The 18,050-nt window shown below is 37.6% G+C and overlaps 3 protein-coding genes across 4 annotated transcripts; 2 read left to right on the plus strand and 1 right to left on the minus strand.

Moving 5' to 3' along the window:
• Positions 1–3,081: 3,081 nt before the first annotated feature.
• Positions 3,082–6,571, plus strand: fbxw9 (F-box and WD repeat domain containing 9). Its single transcript, XM_055035793.1, has 8 exons — positions 3,082–3,248; positions 3,403–3,541; positions 3,641–3,794; positions 4,175–5,165; positions 5,447–5,595; positions 5,685–5,888; positions 5,964–6,029; positions 6,459–6,571. The coding sequence occupies exons 2-8, from the start codon at positions 3,429–3,431 to the stop codon at positions 6,531–6,533; spliced, it is 1,752 nt and encodes a 583-aa protein (XP_054891768.1). The 5' UTR covers positions 3,082–3,248; positions 3,403–3,428; the 3' UTR covers positions 6,534–6,571.
• dhps (deoxyhypusine synthase) lies at positions 6,542–14,823 on the plus strand. Of its 2 annotated transcripts, none has more exons than XM_055035795.1 (10): positions 6,542–6,626; positions 9,264–9,463; positions 9,890–10,054; positions 10,144–10,265; positions 10,688–10,784; positions 10,923–11,009; positions 11,092–11,197; positions 11,510–11,613; positions 12,057–12,182; positions 13,133–14,823. In XM_055035795.1, the coding sequence occupies exons 2-10, from the start codon at positions 9,269–9,271 to the stop codon at positions 13,226–13,228; spliced, it is 1,098 nt and encodes a 365-aa protein (XP_054891770.1). In that variant the 5' UTR covers positions 6,542–6,626; positions 9,264–9,268; the 3' UTR covers positions 13,229–14,823. The 2 variants fall into 2 exon arrangements, with proteins under 2 accessions (XP_054891770.1, XP_054891769.1); XM_055035794.1 differs by lacking the exon at positions 6,542–6,626 and adding an exon at positions 8,718–8,845.
• On the minus strand, positions 7,704–8,201 carry LOC129363602 (guanine nucleotide-binding protein G(I)/G(S)/G(O) subunit gamma-7-like). The gene is made up of 2 exons (XM_055035796.1): positions 8,086–8,201; positions 7,704–7,926 (listed from the first exon to the last, which is right to left on the minus strand). Exons 1-2 carry the CDS (start codon positions 8,167–8,169, stop codon positions 7,801–7,803), a joined length of 210 nt encoding a protein of 69 aa, XP_054891771.1. The 5' UTR covers positions 8,170–8,201; the 3' UTR covers positions 7,704–7,800.
• Positions 14,824–18,050: the final 3,227 nt, after the last annotated feature.

Raw genomic sequence — 18,050 nt, forward strand, 5'->3', positions numbered from 1 at the left:
TTGGCAGGTTTTGATTTCGGTTTAAAACCCATTAATACAAAGTAAACAAATAGCAATAAATGTCACTTTTTAAAATTATTATTCCAGTCTTACTATTAGCTGTTAGTTGTAGAGTGAGAAGAGAACGGTTCATGCCATATGTGCTAGATTTACTACTTTTAATGCAAAGATTGTATGTCGGCAGTCAGAATTACTGAAACAAGTGTCTCCTTTTGTATTCCCTAAAGAATGTAGATCCTTAAGGCCTTGTCAGACTTTACTGTGTTCGGGAACACTAGCAAGGTTCTATTTATGCTATTTTTTTTTAGCTTTGGTCCTAAAAGAGATGGGGGCGGTAGCCTTGAGTAAAAAAACCCCAAAACAGAATAAAATAATTTCAAATCAGAATATTAATCTTGTTTTTGCTTCTTTGTGGCTCTTGAAAGCTAAATTATTCACACTGGGAGAGCAGCACCACCACCATGTGGCACTTTGTGAAGGAGACCAAGAAACTTCAATTAGACATGTTAATTTAAAGGTTTCTAAAAGTTCGTCAACATACGTATTAAAGTAAAATCTTGTTTTATTGCAGCCTAAAAAATAAGTATGTTTTGATGGGTTTCAGAGCCTCCTCCAAATTTAATTGAAACATTGACACAGTATTGCATCAATAATGCATTCACTGACCGGGAAAATATCAGATATCCAATTTTCAACCTTTTTTTTTTTTGTCTTTTCCCCTCAGTGCATCTCTATTCTTGGTTATTAATGTCTGAGGCATCCCTGATCTTAAAACATTAAGAGTTTTATCTGTTTTCTAGCTTGGCTGCTGGACGTACATGGTACTGCTCCTGCTTCCTATCAAACTAGTGATTGTTGCCATATGTTCTCCTGATTATACTGTGTAGGTTTTGTCTGGGAATGCTGGGAGTCATTTAAATTCTTAGATTACACTGGTTGGTTACCTTATCCGTGGGAGTGTTGGTTATATTTTTTAAGTTCTTGTCCATAGTTGATGGTTACATTGGAAGTGTGTGTGTGGATCTTTGCCTGTTGGTGTTTACAGAAGTACTTCTTAGACATAATTTTGCACCAGCCCTACTCTGATACTGTTCTAGGGAGTACAGTCTGACTCATGCCTGCTTTCATGTAGCCCCCAGATGTATTTGGTTGCCAGACAGTAAGTGGTTTTGGTTGTCAGGTTGCTTAAACAAATTCCAAAGATGGTGTTTTCATAAAAAGAAGTCTATTCCTGCCTGATTGAATAAAGAGATGCCAGCTTCTGTTGATGGATTATGCATTTTGTAGGTTAATGTGACTTAATTTTTATTTTTATTTTTTCCCTTCCACAAATGTGACGGATTAATTTTTTTTTTTTTTTTTTTACTGATATGACTGTTTAGGATCTGAAACCACTTTCTGCAGCACCACAGTGAGACCACGACTCATTTGGAGGTGCAAAAGGAAGCATTGACAAAAGCTCATAAGTGAAATTGTGCCGAATACAGTAGAATGTTTAATTTGGTTTTATATATATATATATATAAAAAGTAAACTCCCATGTATTTTGTTTTTCCACTTATATTTTTTTTTCTTTTTATAGTTCCATGTTTTTTCAATTTTATTTATTTTGATTTGTTTTATGTATTTTATTGTGCTATTGTGCACAATTTCTTTTTATTTTTTTGGATTTCAAAAGTTTTTTTTTTTATTCTTTTTATTTAAAGAGAAGTTTTCTTTTGTTTTACAGCTTATCATCTGATTATGTTACATTTGATGTGGGCTGAAGGCAAGTCAACGCCAGGAGATAAATTGAGGGGGAAATGTGGAAAACAAATCAACCTTTTTCTATTCTAGAGCTTGGCAAATGAATTTAATTTCGTTTTTGCTGACCTGTGGTGCGGGTGGGATTTGATCTGATGTACCCTTATGTAGTAATTGTGAAGAGGGGAAACCTTTTCCTTTTTAGATCTTTGAGTTGGCTGGAAGTTTTCTAACGTAAATGATAAATGTATAGAACAATCATTGTGTCGAGTAACATCTGAAACCTGTCTTGTTTGGATTATGTGCCACGGCACCTGACAACAATATGGAATGAATGCCACTCTTAGATATTTCATGAGCAGTTTTTTTGCTTTTAAATTTCTACAAAATAAAACGTGAATTATCCTGGAGTTGGAGTCATTTATTTTTTTTTCCTTGAATTATAAATTACTAGTGCAAGTACATCTCAGAATTAACTGTCCTTGACTGGTAAATTTTAGTAGTAGTGTATGTGTGCAATTAATGCACTATTTTTATTTCCTTTTTTATTGTTCTAAAATATGAATCAAATGTTGATTAGGTGAGAATGAGCTGAATAGATACACAAACCTCTAATTTTTATTTATTGAAAGCTGACAAAGCAACTACATCCTGTGTGGAAATAGCCTGGGATGTCACATATGAAATAAAGACCAGAGAGAAAAAAGTAAATATTGCGTAATAAAATCCTGAAGTACTAAAATGACAACACTGGGATAGCTGTCAATGGTAAATATGATGCCTTGTATTACAAAGCATTAGCAAGGCAGAATCTTCAGTTGAATAATATTAATGCTTAATTATATTTAAGTCCTAAATAAAATGGGCTCCTGCTTTTTATTTCTTCGGGTAAGTTTCTTTAAGGCCGCGCCCACTGAGTGGCAACAAGAAAAGTCGGGGGGAAAAAAAGATGGCTGCGGACTTTGAGTCATTTCGACTTACTTAAAAAATAAATAACTTAAGATTGCATATTTTTGCTTTGACCAAACGACTAAAATAGAAAAAGTAACACTGAAAAAAAATAATGATGGAAGCGGACACGAACGTCTTGCCACTCCGAGTGTTTACCACAATGTCGCGCAATGACGTAGGTTTAGACCCGCTTCAAAACCCGATAATAACTCAACACTCAGGTTACTTGAAAAGAAAAACATCCCAAGGAAACATAAAATAATTTAGAACTGAAGAAACAACGAGCTTCTCCAAGGTGAAAACTCAAAATAAAAACAATAACGTTGCTGCGGTTAATGACGTCATCAGTGTGCACCGGAAGTTGTATTTTGAACTTTGGATTTTTTTTCCCTAACAGCACTGAGGTAGACTGCTGTGGGTTGTGTTTTGATTGTTGCCGCTTGTCATATTCCGTTTCAGATGAGTGTTTTTTTTTTTTTTTCTTTTTTAGAGGTAACACCTTTTTAAAGACTCGCAACCGGGAGGCAGCAACTTCACCTTGAACCCAGCAAACTGTATGCAAAGCTGTTACAAATAGTGATTTTTAAACTAGATGGTTACTGTTTCATCAAAATATCAGATGTAACTGTCACATTAGGAAAATTTGGGACGTTTTTTTTTAAAGTTAATGAATCAGCAACATTAATTAAGAGAGATGTTTACTTACAGCTGTTGAGTTAGTGGTCAAAACAGAGATGTCTGAGGTTAGAGTTGACCTACATGAAACAGAATCGGAGAAAGGAGTTCCGGACGGACTGGACCAGCGGAAATCTCCATGTCCTGACCGTTCCAACATGGAGCTCCAAGGGTAATAAAGCCCTCTTTTTCCATCGATCTACGTCTTCATGTTTATCGAGATGAGGAAGAGTCATGATTCATTTTTCCCCCCCCTCCATATTCCTGTCAGCCTTTCCCCTCCTCTTAGCTCACCATCAGCAGGACCAAGTCCCTCACCATCTGCTTCTGCTGAGTCAAGTGGCTTGTTGTTCTTACCATGGGAGATCCTGACTCACATAGCTTCATACCTTCCTGCACATTGTTTGATCAATGTGCTGCCACAGGTAGGATGGACAAGCCTGAAACTTTGTCAGAGTTGCCCTTGAACGTTTCATAGAAAAGCTTCAGTGTATTTTTTTTTTAATCAGAATTTTTGTGGAGAAACAAAGCAGTGCATAGCTGAAAAGTGGAAGTAGTTTTTCTTTTTTCTAATACAAATCTGAAAATTGATGCTTCAAACATTCATTATCCAATCTGACTACACTTGAGCTAAATAACAGTGAAGGCTTTATTTCATTTACCGTTTTGTTTGGGTCTGCTATTTGAAATGCCAATAAAATACACTGGAGTTTGAAGATGTAATATTAGACCAAATTGAAAAAGTTCCAGGGTAATAACCACTTGTGCAAGAAAAGAAGATTTCTCATCTTTTACCTTGTTTCAGGTATGTCGCACTTTAAGTACAGTTGGTGAAGACACCACAGCTTGGCAGCTTCGGGCACAAAGACTAATTGGATCAAGAGTGAGGTTTCCAGTTGGGCCAAGGGATGATTTTGACTGGCCCACTTCTTGCCTGGAGATGGAGCAGCTCATTACCTTCTGGGCAGGTGAAGTGCAGCAAGTGGGCAAACAATCAGAGGAGGAAGTAGATCAAGTGAGGCTGGAGGAGAGAGGACAGGCTGCTGAAGAGAACGAAAATGAAGAAGGAGAGGAGGAGGCTAGGGTGGGAGTGGCAGCACAGGAGGTTGCTTATGGTGCTGATGAAGGTATAGAAGTAGTAATGGAAGTGGAGAATGGTGAAATACATCCAGTGTTAGTTGAGGACCAGATGGAACAGTTGAGAGCGGGATTGGAAGACAGGCTGGAGGTTGATATAGCTGCACTGATTGAAGATGAAAGGATGGAGCTCAATGCTGATGTGGGACCAGAAGCTGCTCATCGTGACCAAAACAACGTTGCCTCCCCAAGACATGTCAATGACAGGGAAAGAGCGGAAATGGCCCAACACCAACCTTCCAGAAGTCCTAGTCCTCCCCCAGCACTGGAGTGCATTACATTACCCTCAAGCCACATTGCGCTGGTCAACTCTGTGCTCCTGCTTGGAGGAAAGGGAGCAGTTTGTGCCACGGGGTCGCGAGACTATGATGTGAAACTTTGGGACCTGGAGGAAGGATCTAACGGTACACTGCTGCACACCCTGGGAAGGAAAGGTGACTTCACATCTCATCAGGGCTGGGTCTGGTGCCTGGCATCCGAGGGTCCTCTTCTGGCCTCAGGGAGCTTTGACAGCACAGTGAGGCTGTGGGACTTGGAGGCAGGCGGCACCAATAGAGGCCTGATCAGGACCGGGTCAGCTGTTCTCTGCCTGTCCTGTCAGAACGATGTTTTACTGGCTGGGACGTTTAACAAGAGGATCAATATGTATGACACGAGAGGTGAGAACATTTAACACATAGAGTTCCTTGTGAAAGTATTTGTATCCTGTAAATTCAGTTTTTCTTCCCTTCCTCTTCAACAAAATGTTTTAGTGTTGGTCTTCTTTGTAATGTGTCTAGAAAACATTTAGGCTTTAAAAATTAAGTCATGAATGAAATTACTTTTGCTGTATAGCTAACAATTACTCCTGCTCTTAAAGTAAATCTGGATTTTTTTTTCTAAATGTTTAATCGTACAAATGATCTCGTCAGCATGGCCTAAAGAAGTTATTGTTTTCCAGCTCCTGAACCACTGATTAAAAGTGTTCATCTCCATGGCAATGCTGTAATGTGCCTGGCTGCTGACGATACATACATCATCTCAGGGAGCGAAGACTGCACTGTGGCAGTCTATGACTGCAGGGCCATGAGGGCATTAAAGAAAATTAAGGTGGAGATAACTATTACTGCCTGTAACATTTATTTTTGCTCTTGTGCATCCAGACTTAAAATTGATGGCGTCAATGTTTCTGTCTGCAGCTGAGCTCCTATTTATCCTCCATGAGCTACAGTGGCCATGAGGTTTGGGCTGGAGACAAGAAAGGCATGCTGCACTCCTTCTCCATGCAGACCGGCACCTTAAAGGTCCTGTCCAGGTTTGATGTGGGACATTCGGCTCTGGTTACTGGCGTCCACAAGTCTGCAGGAAGCCTCTACACCTGCTCTACTGATAAAACTGTCAAGGTGGGTTTCAGTGTGAAGTTCTGTTGTTTTAACTTCTGAACCCAGCTCAGTTTAGTAACCACGTGTGTTTTGCAGATCCATATCCCAAGTGGACCACCAAGGACTTTATGTACACTGTGCCATGCCGGCGTAGTCCATGGGGTCAGTTCTATAAATCAAAATATAAATGTTTAATGACAGTAGTAAAACTTTTGTGTAAATACAGCTGAGACCGGTTATTTACATTCTATGTATAAAAAGGCTCACCTTTTTTACCCACATTAAATGAGACTAAAATGCAGCACTGATGAGTCAATAAGGATTACAAAAATAATTTCTTAGTTAAATCTAAGAATTACAGGAGGAATATTGTTGCATCTTTATACAACAATATGACTTCTGATCCTGTACCAGTAGTGGCTAAAAGGTGTCTTTTTATATGGTGAAGGTAAATATCAAACTTTATATTTATCTCCTACTTTTAATAAAATGATCATATTATTGTTTTTTTAAAAGTTAAAGTGATGGCCTAATCCGTTTTTCATTATTTCATCTGTTTCTGTCCCTCCTACCATTTCCTTTGAATGTCAGCTGAGTGTGGAGGCTGGGATAGTTGCTGTGTCCACCGGCGATGATACTGTGAATATCTGGAGACCCAGGAATTAAAATGCCACTGGAGGTTTTGAAAAAAGCTTCATACAAGATCTGCACTTGATGGCCGTATCGTTCTGTCTGCATTGTGAAACTTAAGGATAAATGGTAAACAAACAAAAAAAGAGGCTCTTTCGATGAGGGAGTTTTTATTATTTATTAAAATATGTTCACTGACAATAGAAAGAAAGCAGGATAATAAAGTGCATTTTCACTAAAGGATTTCAAAGAGTACATTTTAAACAATGGATAAAGAAAAAAAACTGCATATTTTGCTTTGCTTTGTCAATAAACCTTTTACTTTTTGACAGATTTGGACTTGGATTTTAAACCGCTCTGTCTGCATTCCTGTCAAAATGTGTTAATCGTCCCACCTAATTGATTCGGTTCTGCAGCCTCTTGTGGACCTGGACACACAAGCACAGAAAAATTAGCAATTTTTTCCCCCAGCCTTACAAATCTTCTTGTACTATATGAAACCCTGCAGTAGAAATCTGAGCTTTATTAACATTTCTGTTTTTTTTTTTGTTTTTTTTTTGTCAGTTTATATTTGTTGGTGAAATATATCTTAAGTAGATTTTATCTGAACGAAGAAATATTTCCATATGAAAATCCAATAAACCAATATTTGAAGGGAAATTACACTGACAATGTATGTCACAAATGTGTGGGACAATACACTTGCAAATACCAAGCAAACTAATCTAACACAGGAGAAAGTTACTGCTATTTGGCAGGGAGAGTAAATCTGCTCTGTCTGCTTAAAACGACAGCTTTATTGGCCCCCAGTCACACTGCCAGATAACAAACTGTTCCTTTTACTTTCTTTTAATGTTCAAAGTGAACACTTTTTGTTCAGTGTTGATGGAGTCCTGATTCTTTTCCAAGTCATTTTGTCTTACACTCTTATTTGTCACATGATAGATTTAATTCAAGGATGTTTCTATTGTTTTGGTCCTTTTTATTGTTGTGTAAGTTATAGCTTGTAATTTTTATTCAGTCTATGTTCAAAACTCAAAGGAACCACAAATATTTAATTGTTTATTGTATTTATGCATTAACAAATTAAACTACAATGCACAATAAAAGTGCTTCTGTTCTTTTGTTTGTAAGTCTGTGAAACTAACTTTTCCATTGAAAGTCCTGAAAATTCTGTGTCAGAAATTATATGTATATTTGCAGATGAGGCATAAATACATGATAGGCAAAATATAAATGGCTAAACTAATCCTTTGGCGCTCCCAGTCTAAGTTTCCTGTATTGCAGCGTGGATCTTCTGGTGTCAGAGTAGTACACAGGTCTTCTTATCTTTGAAAGGGTTGGACGAAGCCGATATGCCGGTTAGCAGAGGATCGCTGCGTCTGTGTTCCTGACAGTATTGGACTAAATCCGCTGCTGTGAGGGAGATCTGCTCAGACAACAGACAGAAGTTCAAATATTAACAAATCTGGATAATGGGGATTTTTGAAGCATATTCTTAGTTTAATTACCAAAGAAAATGCTTTGACATGTTTGAAATTCACACTGCAGTAATTGTAGATGTGCCTTAATGTTTGAGTTCACATACCTTGAATCTTTCCATGCCTGCTTCAATTTGGAGTTGATCCACCAGTTTTTGGGCCTGGATGATGCTGTTGCTGCTGCTGCACATCTTTCCTGATAGTCTGTCCAGGTCGTGTGGCAAGTCTGTTCAGATGGGCTCCTGGCTTTGCATTTTGACCCATGTGCCTTCTTTTATTCGCTGCTGGGAGTTCAAAGACTCTGTGATATAAAAGGTCACACAAAGCTTTTTTTGAAAATGTCACAAACATCACACAACACTTCACAGCTGATGACGACGACTTCATGCTGGTGGAGAGAGATCCAAAAAGAGTTGGAGCAGTAATGTTAACAAATACTGGCTCAAGATCTATTGATACAGGTGACAAAACATAAATCCATGCCACACTTTTGACATTTTCACTTTTGAAAGGAAATTTGAAGACAATGAGTGCTTTCCCAATTAAGCACTGTGTTGTGCTTAATTGGGAAAGCAAAAAACATTGGATTTCATTTGTCATGAAATCCAAATAAAACACACAAAAATCATCCTTGAAAAGTGACAAAATGTGAACAAGTTTAAGCTGATTCATTTTCACATATTTCTTTCACCCAAATGTGTGCGCGTTATCAAGTTTGTCCACTCGCGTTTTCCGTAGCGGGTGCTTTTAGCCTAACAGTGTTTGCTATGCGTACAGGGCTACAAAACTATAATATTTTTGCTATTGGGTGCTGTGATAGAAGTGAACTTCTCACTCTGTCATCACACAACATCTTGTAAAGAAAAGGTACGTTTTGTGCTTGTGTTATATTTAAAATCAGAAGAGCGAGCAGCTACTGGCTGTTAGCATTTAGCTGCTAATGTCAAACCACATGGGTTTAACATTCTCATTCAAGTGTTGACATGTAATTCTGTGCGCTATTTGATATATTTATGCATATGTATGTGTGTGTATATATATATACGTATTAGTCTTTGGTCCTCCATGGAGTTTATGACAACATTTTAAAAAATTAAATCCCATAATTTGTATATTACATTCTAATAGTGCAGTTAAAGAGCAACTATCAGCCTGAGCTGCTGACCAGACTCCTGTTCACATTTCACTGGATTTGTTTATTTTTCCCAGATAGTCTCTGCACTTTGATGCATAATTTATATATATGTTTTTCATTTGTTTACATGCAGTACATTTTTTGTAACAGGACAAATGGCGGACCATGCCCCCTCTATTGCCATGGAGGCAGTTCTGAAGCCGAGCTCTGTACTCCCGGATGATGTGCCCAAAATCCGAGGCTACGACTTCAACCAGGGAGTTGATCTCAAGGCGCTGCTGAAGAGCTACCTGACCACAGGCTTTCAGGCCAGTAGCTTGGGTCTGGCCATCCAGGAGATCAACCGGATGGTGAGAGATTCTCCTAGCCCATACAGAGAAATCTGCTTTTCTGGTCTGAGCTGCTGATTCAGATTTTGTTTAATTCCCTCAATTTTCTCTTTGGACTATGATAAAGGTAATAGCGTTCAATCCAACAACAATAACAACAACAAAAAAGGATTTCAAACACTATTTCATTTATATTAAACTCATAGAGGGGGCATCAGATTGAATGTTGTTAGTGACGTGTTTATAGAAAACACATTTAGGAAGTTTCTTTGTTTTGATGCATTTTCAAAAAATGATGGATAAATGGCTGAACTGATTGGTGTATCATTAACATAGCAGAAAAAGAGAAAAAAAAAACACCTTTGTTTACAGTCTTTTATCTGTTTTAACTAAATAAAATGTTGGAGCTCTGCAGTGTTGAACTGCTGCTAACCAAGTTTACCACAGATAGAGAAACGTCTGGAGCCGGTCGAGGTAGACGGAGAAAATGAGTCCGGAGAGTCCTGCGAATCCTCCCGCAAGTCTGGCTGTACCATCTTCCTGGGATACACCTCGAACCTCATCAGCTCGGGAGTGAGAGAGAGCATCCGCTACCTGGCAGAGCATAAAATGGTGCAAACGTGTTCACTTAAAGTTGCCGAAAATAATGAAACCATTTGATGTGACTGTAGTGGTTTATCAATCGGTTGCCTTGTTTTTAGGTGGATGTGATTGTCACCACAGCTGGAGGCATTGAGGAGGATTTCATTAAGTGCCTGGCTCATACTTATTTGGGAGACTTCAGTCTGTCGGGTAAAGAGCTGCGTCTGAGAGGCATCAACAGGTTGGTGTTTGAGTCTACATAAACAGGGTTCCTGCTTTTAAAGTGAAGCAAAGGGAGATATAACTTTTTGCATCTTCTGATGACTGTAAAAGAAGCAAAAAAAATGTTCTGGAAATGACTGTGAAGAAGTGGTCAGAAGGAATGGAGGTGGAGATAGGAGAACAAAGCTCAAGAACAGCAGAGATGGAGGAAGTTCAGATGAACTTTCAGTGTAACTTTCTTCTCATGTTACCTGTTAGATATAACAGCATGCATGCACTATTTTTCAATAAGGTTTTTTTTAAAACTCTCCACCAGTTTTCATTTTGTATAAAATCAGCAAATAAAAATGCTGTTCATAAAATCAGATGAAATTAAATTCTAGAGTATATTAAATTATTTGTGTCCACCCACTGTCTCTAATCTGTCTTCTCCGAGTGTAGGATAGGAAACCTTCTGGTCCCCAACGATAACTACTGCAAGTTTGAAGACTGGCTGATGCCCATTCTGGATCAAATGCTATTGGAGCAAAACACAGAGGTGGACGACTGATTTTGACGCAAATGCAATGTGCTGATACTAAGATATGCATTTGTCATGAAGCTCTTTTTGGACATGTAAATGCTCATTTCACAATATTTAGCACTTTAAATCAAACAGCAAGTTTGTGTGTTTCAGGGAATCCGGTGGACTCCCTCTAAAATGATCCATCGGCTCGGCAAGGAGATAAACAACACTGACTCTGTCTACTACTGGGCATACAAGGTTTCTCCCTGAAATGTGAAGTGATACATGAAACCTCATCTTGTGTTATTCCAGATTGCTAAAGGTCAATTTTGTGTTTCAGAATAACATCCCAGTGTTCAGTCCTGCACTCACTGATGGTTCTCTGGGCGACATGATCTACTTCCACTCGTTTAAGAACCCCGGCTTGGTTTTGGACATCGTAGAAGGTAAAAAGCAGCAGCACTTTAACAGAGCAGTTCCACTTTAGTAGTGGAACGATGGAGATCATCCAGAGGCTCCAGAAAAACTTGGAAAAATCATCTGCATTTGGGTCTCAAGTTTGTTTTTATCCTTCCTCAGCAGCTCTGTGATGGCAGAATATTCCTCGATTGTTGCCTTCAGCTCATTTATCTGTCTGTTCTTCTCCACAATAATAGATTCTTTTTCACCAATGACGGCATCAAAGGAGTGATTTTGCAGCTGAAGGTCAGCGTTAATGTCGCACAGCTCCCTTATTTTGAGTTTGGTGTTTGTTTCAGACATTCGAAAACTGAACGGCATGGCAGTTTTTGCCAAGAAAACGGGAATGATCATCCTGGGAGGAGGGTTGGTGAAACATCATATAGCCAATGCTAACCTCATGGTAAATGACCTTCTATGATGTTCTTTGCAAATCATATTGCACAAAAAAATAACCTTCTGTTTTTTTTTTCAAATTAAATTTAACCATCTGTTGATCAAACATATTATAAGTAGTGGATTAGAAGCTGTTTTTTGGGCTCCGACTGAAATGAAAGTGCTGTCAGAATATTTTTACGTCATACTACATCATTTTGTGGTTTGCTGGAAGCTGAATGCTGGTCAGAACATTTCTAATGGGACCCTGTTGCATCTTTCTTCCATCAGAGACCTTTGTTGCTTCTTTATTTGAGTTGGTTTTTTTTTAAGTTGATTTAAATGAATCCATTTTTTTCAAAAAACTGTCTTAAAGCTTTTATGATAGTGTTTTAAAGCGTAATAAAGTTCATTCCTAGGGAGCAAACCTGAACAAATTCCTTTCTTTCCCTATCTTTGTTGTTCTTCCAGAGAAACGGCGCAGACTACGCTGTGTATGTGAACACGGGTCAAGAGTTTGATGGTTCGGACTCTGGGGCCCGACCTGACGAGGCCGTATCCTGGGGAAAAATTAGGACGGATGCCAAACCTATTAAGGTACAGATCCTCATGTCAGTCTTAGTTTTCCTTTGTAGCTCTGGCTTCTTGTTTGAAGCCGTCGTTTTGCTTTGTTTGAAGCCGTCGTTCTCCACTCCAAATCTCAGGTCTTTTGTAGCTTCTGACAGTTTTTCTTTCGGGATTGCCCCCTTTAGCACAATATCTATTTCTCTGTCCCTCCTTTTAGGTTTTTATGTAAAAAGAAATTCTACCAATGTATGACTTTGGTAGAATCCATGCAGGGGGAGCCTTCTTGCTGCAAAGCATTAATGCATTTTCAGCAAGAAGGCTCCCCCTGCATGGTGGTGTGTTGTTTTCTCTTGGTTCTCCAACTTCCTCCCATAGTTCACAAACCTGACTGTTAGATTCAGTGGTTACTTGGAGTTTAGTTATAAAGTGATTCCTGTGACTGAGAGACACAACACACTATGGTGATGTGATGTTTTATGAACGTTGTTTGAAATGTTTAATCTTTATGGCGTATTAGAGTGAATGTAATTTAGACTTGTTTTATTGCATTTTTCCTAATCAGATGGGATCATCGGATGTAATTGTTTCTAGCAAAGGCATGCTTCAGCCTTAAGATGGCGACATTGGATCACTATTTGTGCTAAGAACTAATGCTGTTTTTTTTTTAATCAATCCTACAGTAAGTCCCAAAAATCTTTCACACCCTGGTAGATTTAGATTTATTTTGAGTGAACCAGAAAGTTTGTTTCTGACAGGAAATGAGACGGTCAACTCATTCAAAGATAACAAAGAACAATGCTATAGGTGTAATAGTTGAATTTAGATTCACATTTTGTTTCTCTCTCCTTTATCTTAAATGAAAAAAGCATGTCAATAACAATGGATATGCATTCAATGGTTTAAAGTCAAATTTGCCAGGGTAATAAAACAATAACAGTGGTCTCATTAAATAGTTACTGTGATCTGTTGTTGGATTTCAGGTGTATGCAGACGCCTCTTTGGTTTTCCCTCTCATTGTGGCCGAGACCTTCGCTCTACATGCCGACAAGCTGACGGCGGGACAGAAAACAGATTAAAGCGATTATGCTACCTTAAATGTTCAGTTAAGACAACATCCTGTTATATTGTCATTGTTGTTTTTTTTCCCCTCCAAATGAATGCATGAATCATATTGAGATCTCCTACTGATACTCCACTTAATATGAATAGGTATGAAATTTTGAGGCAAAGTCTCATTTCAATGCAGTCCCTCATCTTTAGTTTTGTGATTTAGAAGGTTTTTTCTTTCTTTGCCTTTAAGACAGATGAAATAGCATGTGTGTAATGCTATCACATGTACCAAAGAGATTTCCTAGAATGCTTTTGAGTTTAGCGGTAGGCTGTGAGTGTGTCTGACACAGCAAGAGACTGAATATGTTGCAGCATAACTCATCTTAGTGTAGCTGTGGCAGTGCACTCGATGCATGGCTGCTATTGATGATCAGGCCTTATTGATTTTTAGTTTTATTGAGCAGGTAGGTCATTTTAATGCCAATGTTTCAGCTTGGAAAATGCTCCTGTATATTTAACAAATCAGGAAAACATTTGACTTTGTCTTTGTTAAACGTTTTGGATTTTAATCAATACTGTATTTTTTTTAATTATTATTTTTATTATTTTTTGTTTCTGATTTGTGTGTGAAAGCCATGGAAATGCCATCATGTGATACTGAGTTGCACATGACTAGGTTTGTGAATAGTGTATAAAAGAGAAGTCTTAGATGGTATGTTTGTTACATTTGGGGTATTAAAAGGGAAATATAGTTGGGACACTAATATTTTCACTCTTCTGTTAATTGAACATGGTATACAGAGATATACATTTTCAATGCCAAAATGTTTTTCAATGCCAAAATGTTATTTTACACATTTAGCTATTTAAGTTATGGATATATGAAACTTGGTAGCATTGAAAATCAGCTATTGTCCCATTTTTTCCAAGTAATGGATTTCAGATTGAACATTTTTTTGCTTAAAAAATGTTCAATCTGAAACATTTAGAGGAGACTGGGATAAATTGAGCTGAGACAACCTTTTTTTGGAAATGTTATATTATCAAAACAGGTATGTTTTCCCCTCATTCTGATTGTCTTAAGGAATGCACAACATCCTGAAATATATGCAGATACCTGACCAAGTTTCCCCTATTTATTAAGTATTGTGTTTCAACGCTCTCCCTGCAGAACCTTGCTGTTTTTAGTTGTGTATACAGCTCTGGAAAAAATTAAGAGATCACTGAACTGAACCCGATTGAAAACCTCATGGTTATTCCACCAAATAATGATTTCTGAGTTAAAACATTAGTATTGTTGTTTCCAAATGTTTATGAACTTTTTTTCTTTGCATTATTTGCATTTGCATTAAATGATGAGACATCTTCTTTATTTTGACCATTTGTTGGTAAAATTGTTTGAATTTCAGAGACATGTCAATAGTTCATAGAATAAAAAAAAAGTGTTCATTTTACTCAAACATATACCTATAAAAAGTAAAATTAGAGAAACTGAACATTTTAAGTGGCCTCTTATTTTTTTTCCAGAGCTGTATGTAGAATGTTTGTTTTGCTGGAAATAGCTGAGTCTACCCTGTAAAAAGTATGCTTTGATAATAAACCTCTTTATCTTTTTCTTCCATCAGTGGATGCTTCACGGATGTTGCATGTGACACTTTGCGTCATCTCTTTTGGGATGCATTGTATGTAGTTTTATTCTGACTAATTTGAAAAGTAGCAGTATCGCTGTTAAAAGATTTTGTGTGCCAACTATCGTCCTCAGTTCTCTGTCTGTCAAAATGGGGCTTGACCTCTGGTGAGTTTGTTACTGTCTGTTTTTAGCAACAATGATTCATTTCCTATAATGAAGAAGGAAATGTATTAACTACAAGAAAATTCAAAGAATGAGATGACATTTGGGGCTGCTGACGAACCTTCGTTCTGAAAAGTGACTCAAATTTCCTGTTATTTTCAATTATATATATAAATTTCTCTTTCAGAAATGGCGTTTTTTGGTTGAAAGAAAACATTTTAAATATAAATCTGAAATGGTGTGTAAACAAATTTGGCTTAACTGTCTATGTACCACTATTAAAATGTTAGGTTTAAGTAATTTACATTTTATTTTGCACAGTTTGGATTATTATTATTAAACTGGTTCCAGTTTAATAATACAAACCAAACCAGAGTTTGCTCCACCCACTGACTTTAATGGAAGAGCTTGACAGATAAAATAGATTAATTAAATACTGCAGGACAATAATATAAAATAATTGGATAACAATTATAATATTATATACTTATAATATTATAATACAATAAGAATTATTATTAGAATGACTCAGATAGAACTGCACATTTCAGTGGATGATTTCTGTGTTTATCAAATGACCCATTTTGTGAAACCACAAAATTACACATAGATTTTCTCAGGTGAAACGTTTCAATTTTAATTCAGTTGACACATACATAACCATTTCCTGAATGGCAGCATTATTGGAAAGTTGATTTATGTCAGTGACTTGACTCACTAAGTGAAACGAATTGCAAAGATTATTTACACACAGCCTCATGATTTTAAGCCTTTATTTTTGGTAATTAACAGGATTTTCTGCTTACGGCTCATGAAATCACAGCATGCAAGTTTAGAATATTACACCAGACTAATAAAAAATAAGTGGAAATGTGTGCTTGACACGACATGTCTGCTGAAAGGTTATTATTTTGAAAAGGTAAGTGGAATCAAGCCTCATTGGAATGCATATTTATGTGAATTTATTCAATTATTTATGTCATATGTGACCCTGGAGGTGTCAAAGTTTAAACAGCAGGAACAGCTAGTAGGTATCTCCAGTATAAATGATACTTTATCAGCTGAAATCTGTTCTGTGACAAAGGTTACTTCAGGTATTGGTTAACGTACGTACAGGATGTTTGAGTCACACAAGAGCATCGCAACATCTGCATGTAATCGGTGCTTGCTCATGCATTTGTAATTTGGCCGGGCAGAGAGCAACAGTATCTACGTCGGGCTCAGACAGTTCCCTCTATGAATGCAGCAGAACCAACCACATAATCTTGTAACAATGATCAAGACATTTCCCTCTGCAATATGCAACTTTGTTACAGTGGCAACGGATATTTCCTGTGGCTAATCAGCGTGCTCATAGTCTTTGCTCTGAGTCACTATTATGTTCACAGTCCACTTATATTTCCAACTCCTTGGAATGGAAATACAGAGTGGCTTTCTGGTTCAAGTGTGTCTATAATATGTTCACTGAAGCGTGAGCTGCTTTTTCCTTGAGGAGGCCAGCGTTAAGCCTCCGTTTTAAGCGGTTACGTTGACCTTTTTTTATTTGGAAACGGAGATGGAGGAGTGGAACTGGAGCCGGGATAAGGTCAGCTTTCCCAAAAACCTTGGCTTCATGTGCTCAGACACATATGAGCTGGGCGTTCCTGCACTGGTGCAAACTGCTTTTCCATCCACTGTTTCTATCTTTTCCTATTGGCAGTGACGTTGTGCAATTGGTGTGTTTGCTCAGGGCTTTGACAGTTGAAAAGATTTTTTTTTTTTAGCGATTTTCAAAGGCATTGTTGTGTGGATTTCAGCTCTATAGAAACATGTTTGCCTTGTGCTTAACTGGGAAATTACAGACAGCCAGAGTGGGCTGAAAACAGCGGAGTCGAGACCCTGCACGTGTTTGTGTGTGGATGAGCTGTAGTCACGCTATGATAATATTGTGTGGCGCCTGCACAGTGGAGACAGTGTCCCCCCTCTCCTCCCCTTCGCCATGGAACAATCAGTACACTATGTGATGTGCAGGGCTGCAGCAGTCATAATGGCAATTATGTCTTCTAGCAGCCAGATTGGCAGCTTTTTTATGGTGAGAACCAAGGAGCCAGACAGGGAGGGAGAATGCTGACCTGCTGCACAGCTGCAGGGTGGGGCAGAACAGTGAGAGTGGAGGAAAGAGAATCAAAATACACAGCAAATAGGTCTGTGATATATAAATATATAAAACAATGCTATTGTTACTATTTAATGAAGTTGTCAAATATTATTGTATTGTAGTATATTAATTTAAAAATTATTTTCTGACATGTTAAAAATGCTTATATGGGCATGCAATTATGACTCCACTTTACTAGTTATAGACATGATAAAGAAAATAATAGAGACTAAGTTAACGATACAAATGTAAGAGGGGTGGGTGTAAAAAATAAGTTCATATTTCTACCCACTCCTTTGAATGTGTAAACATATATTTAACTTTACTCCTCTTCTTTAGTTTTAAATGTATTTTGTTTGTATATAACTTTGTTTATTCTTTCATTACACTACGTTCGTTAAAGTCAAACCAAAACAATCCAATATTCATAATACCATGCCAGGAATTTTTACTCTAATTTGTGCTTTTCTGCACAGAATTGACAAAAACTTAAAGATGCACAAAACTGGTTGAATCATTTATCTCAAAAGAAAGCAGTGAAAAGAAACACATGGAATTAGTACAAATACACCCCACACATGTCAAATTTGTTTTTGTAAAACAAAGCTGATAATCATGTCAAAATGTATATTTATTAAAGTGGTTCATGTTCAGTCAGGTTAACAGTCACCTTTGTGGTTACCTGGGTTTTGCTTTTCAGGCTGCATAACCTGCAAAGTACAAGGCGAGTCACTCTCTTTAATGTTGTGAGAATAGCAGTAGCCTCTTTATGTTACACAACTTTATTGACTATATGTCACATAATGCAGTTTTGTTTGGAAACGTCGATGTTCTGATTTGTTCTCATGTGTCTCATAGTGAACTAAACTAAAAACGTGCTAGAGTAGGAGATTATGTCTCAACATGTCTCAGGCTTTAT

Source organism: Poeciliopsis prolifica, unplaced genomic scaffold (genome assembly GCF_027474105.1).
Source record: "Poeciliopsis prolifica strain line A6 unplaced genomic scaffold, Auburn_PproV2 SCAFFOLD010, whole genome shotgun sequence".
In the NCBI taxonomy this organism is placed as follows: Eukaryota; Metazoa; Chordata; class Actinopteri; order Cyprinodontiformes; family Poeciliidae; genus Poeciliopsis; species Poeciliopsis prolifica.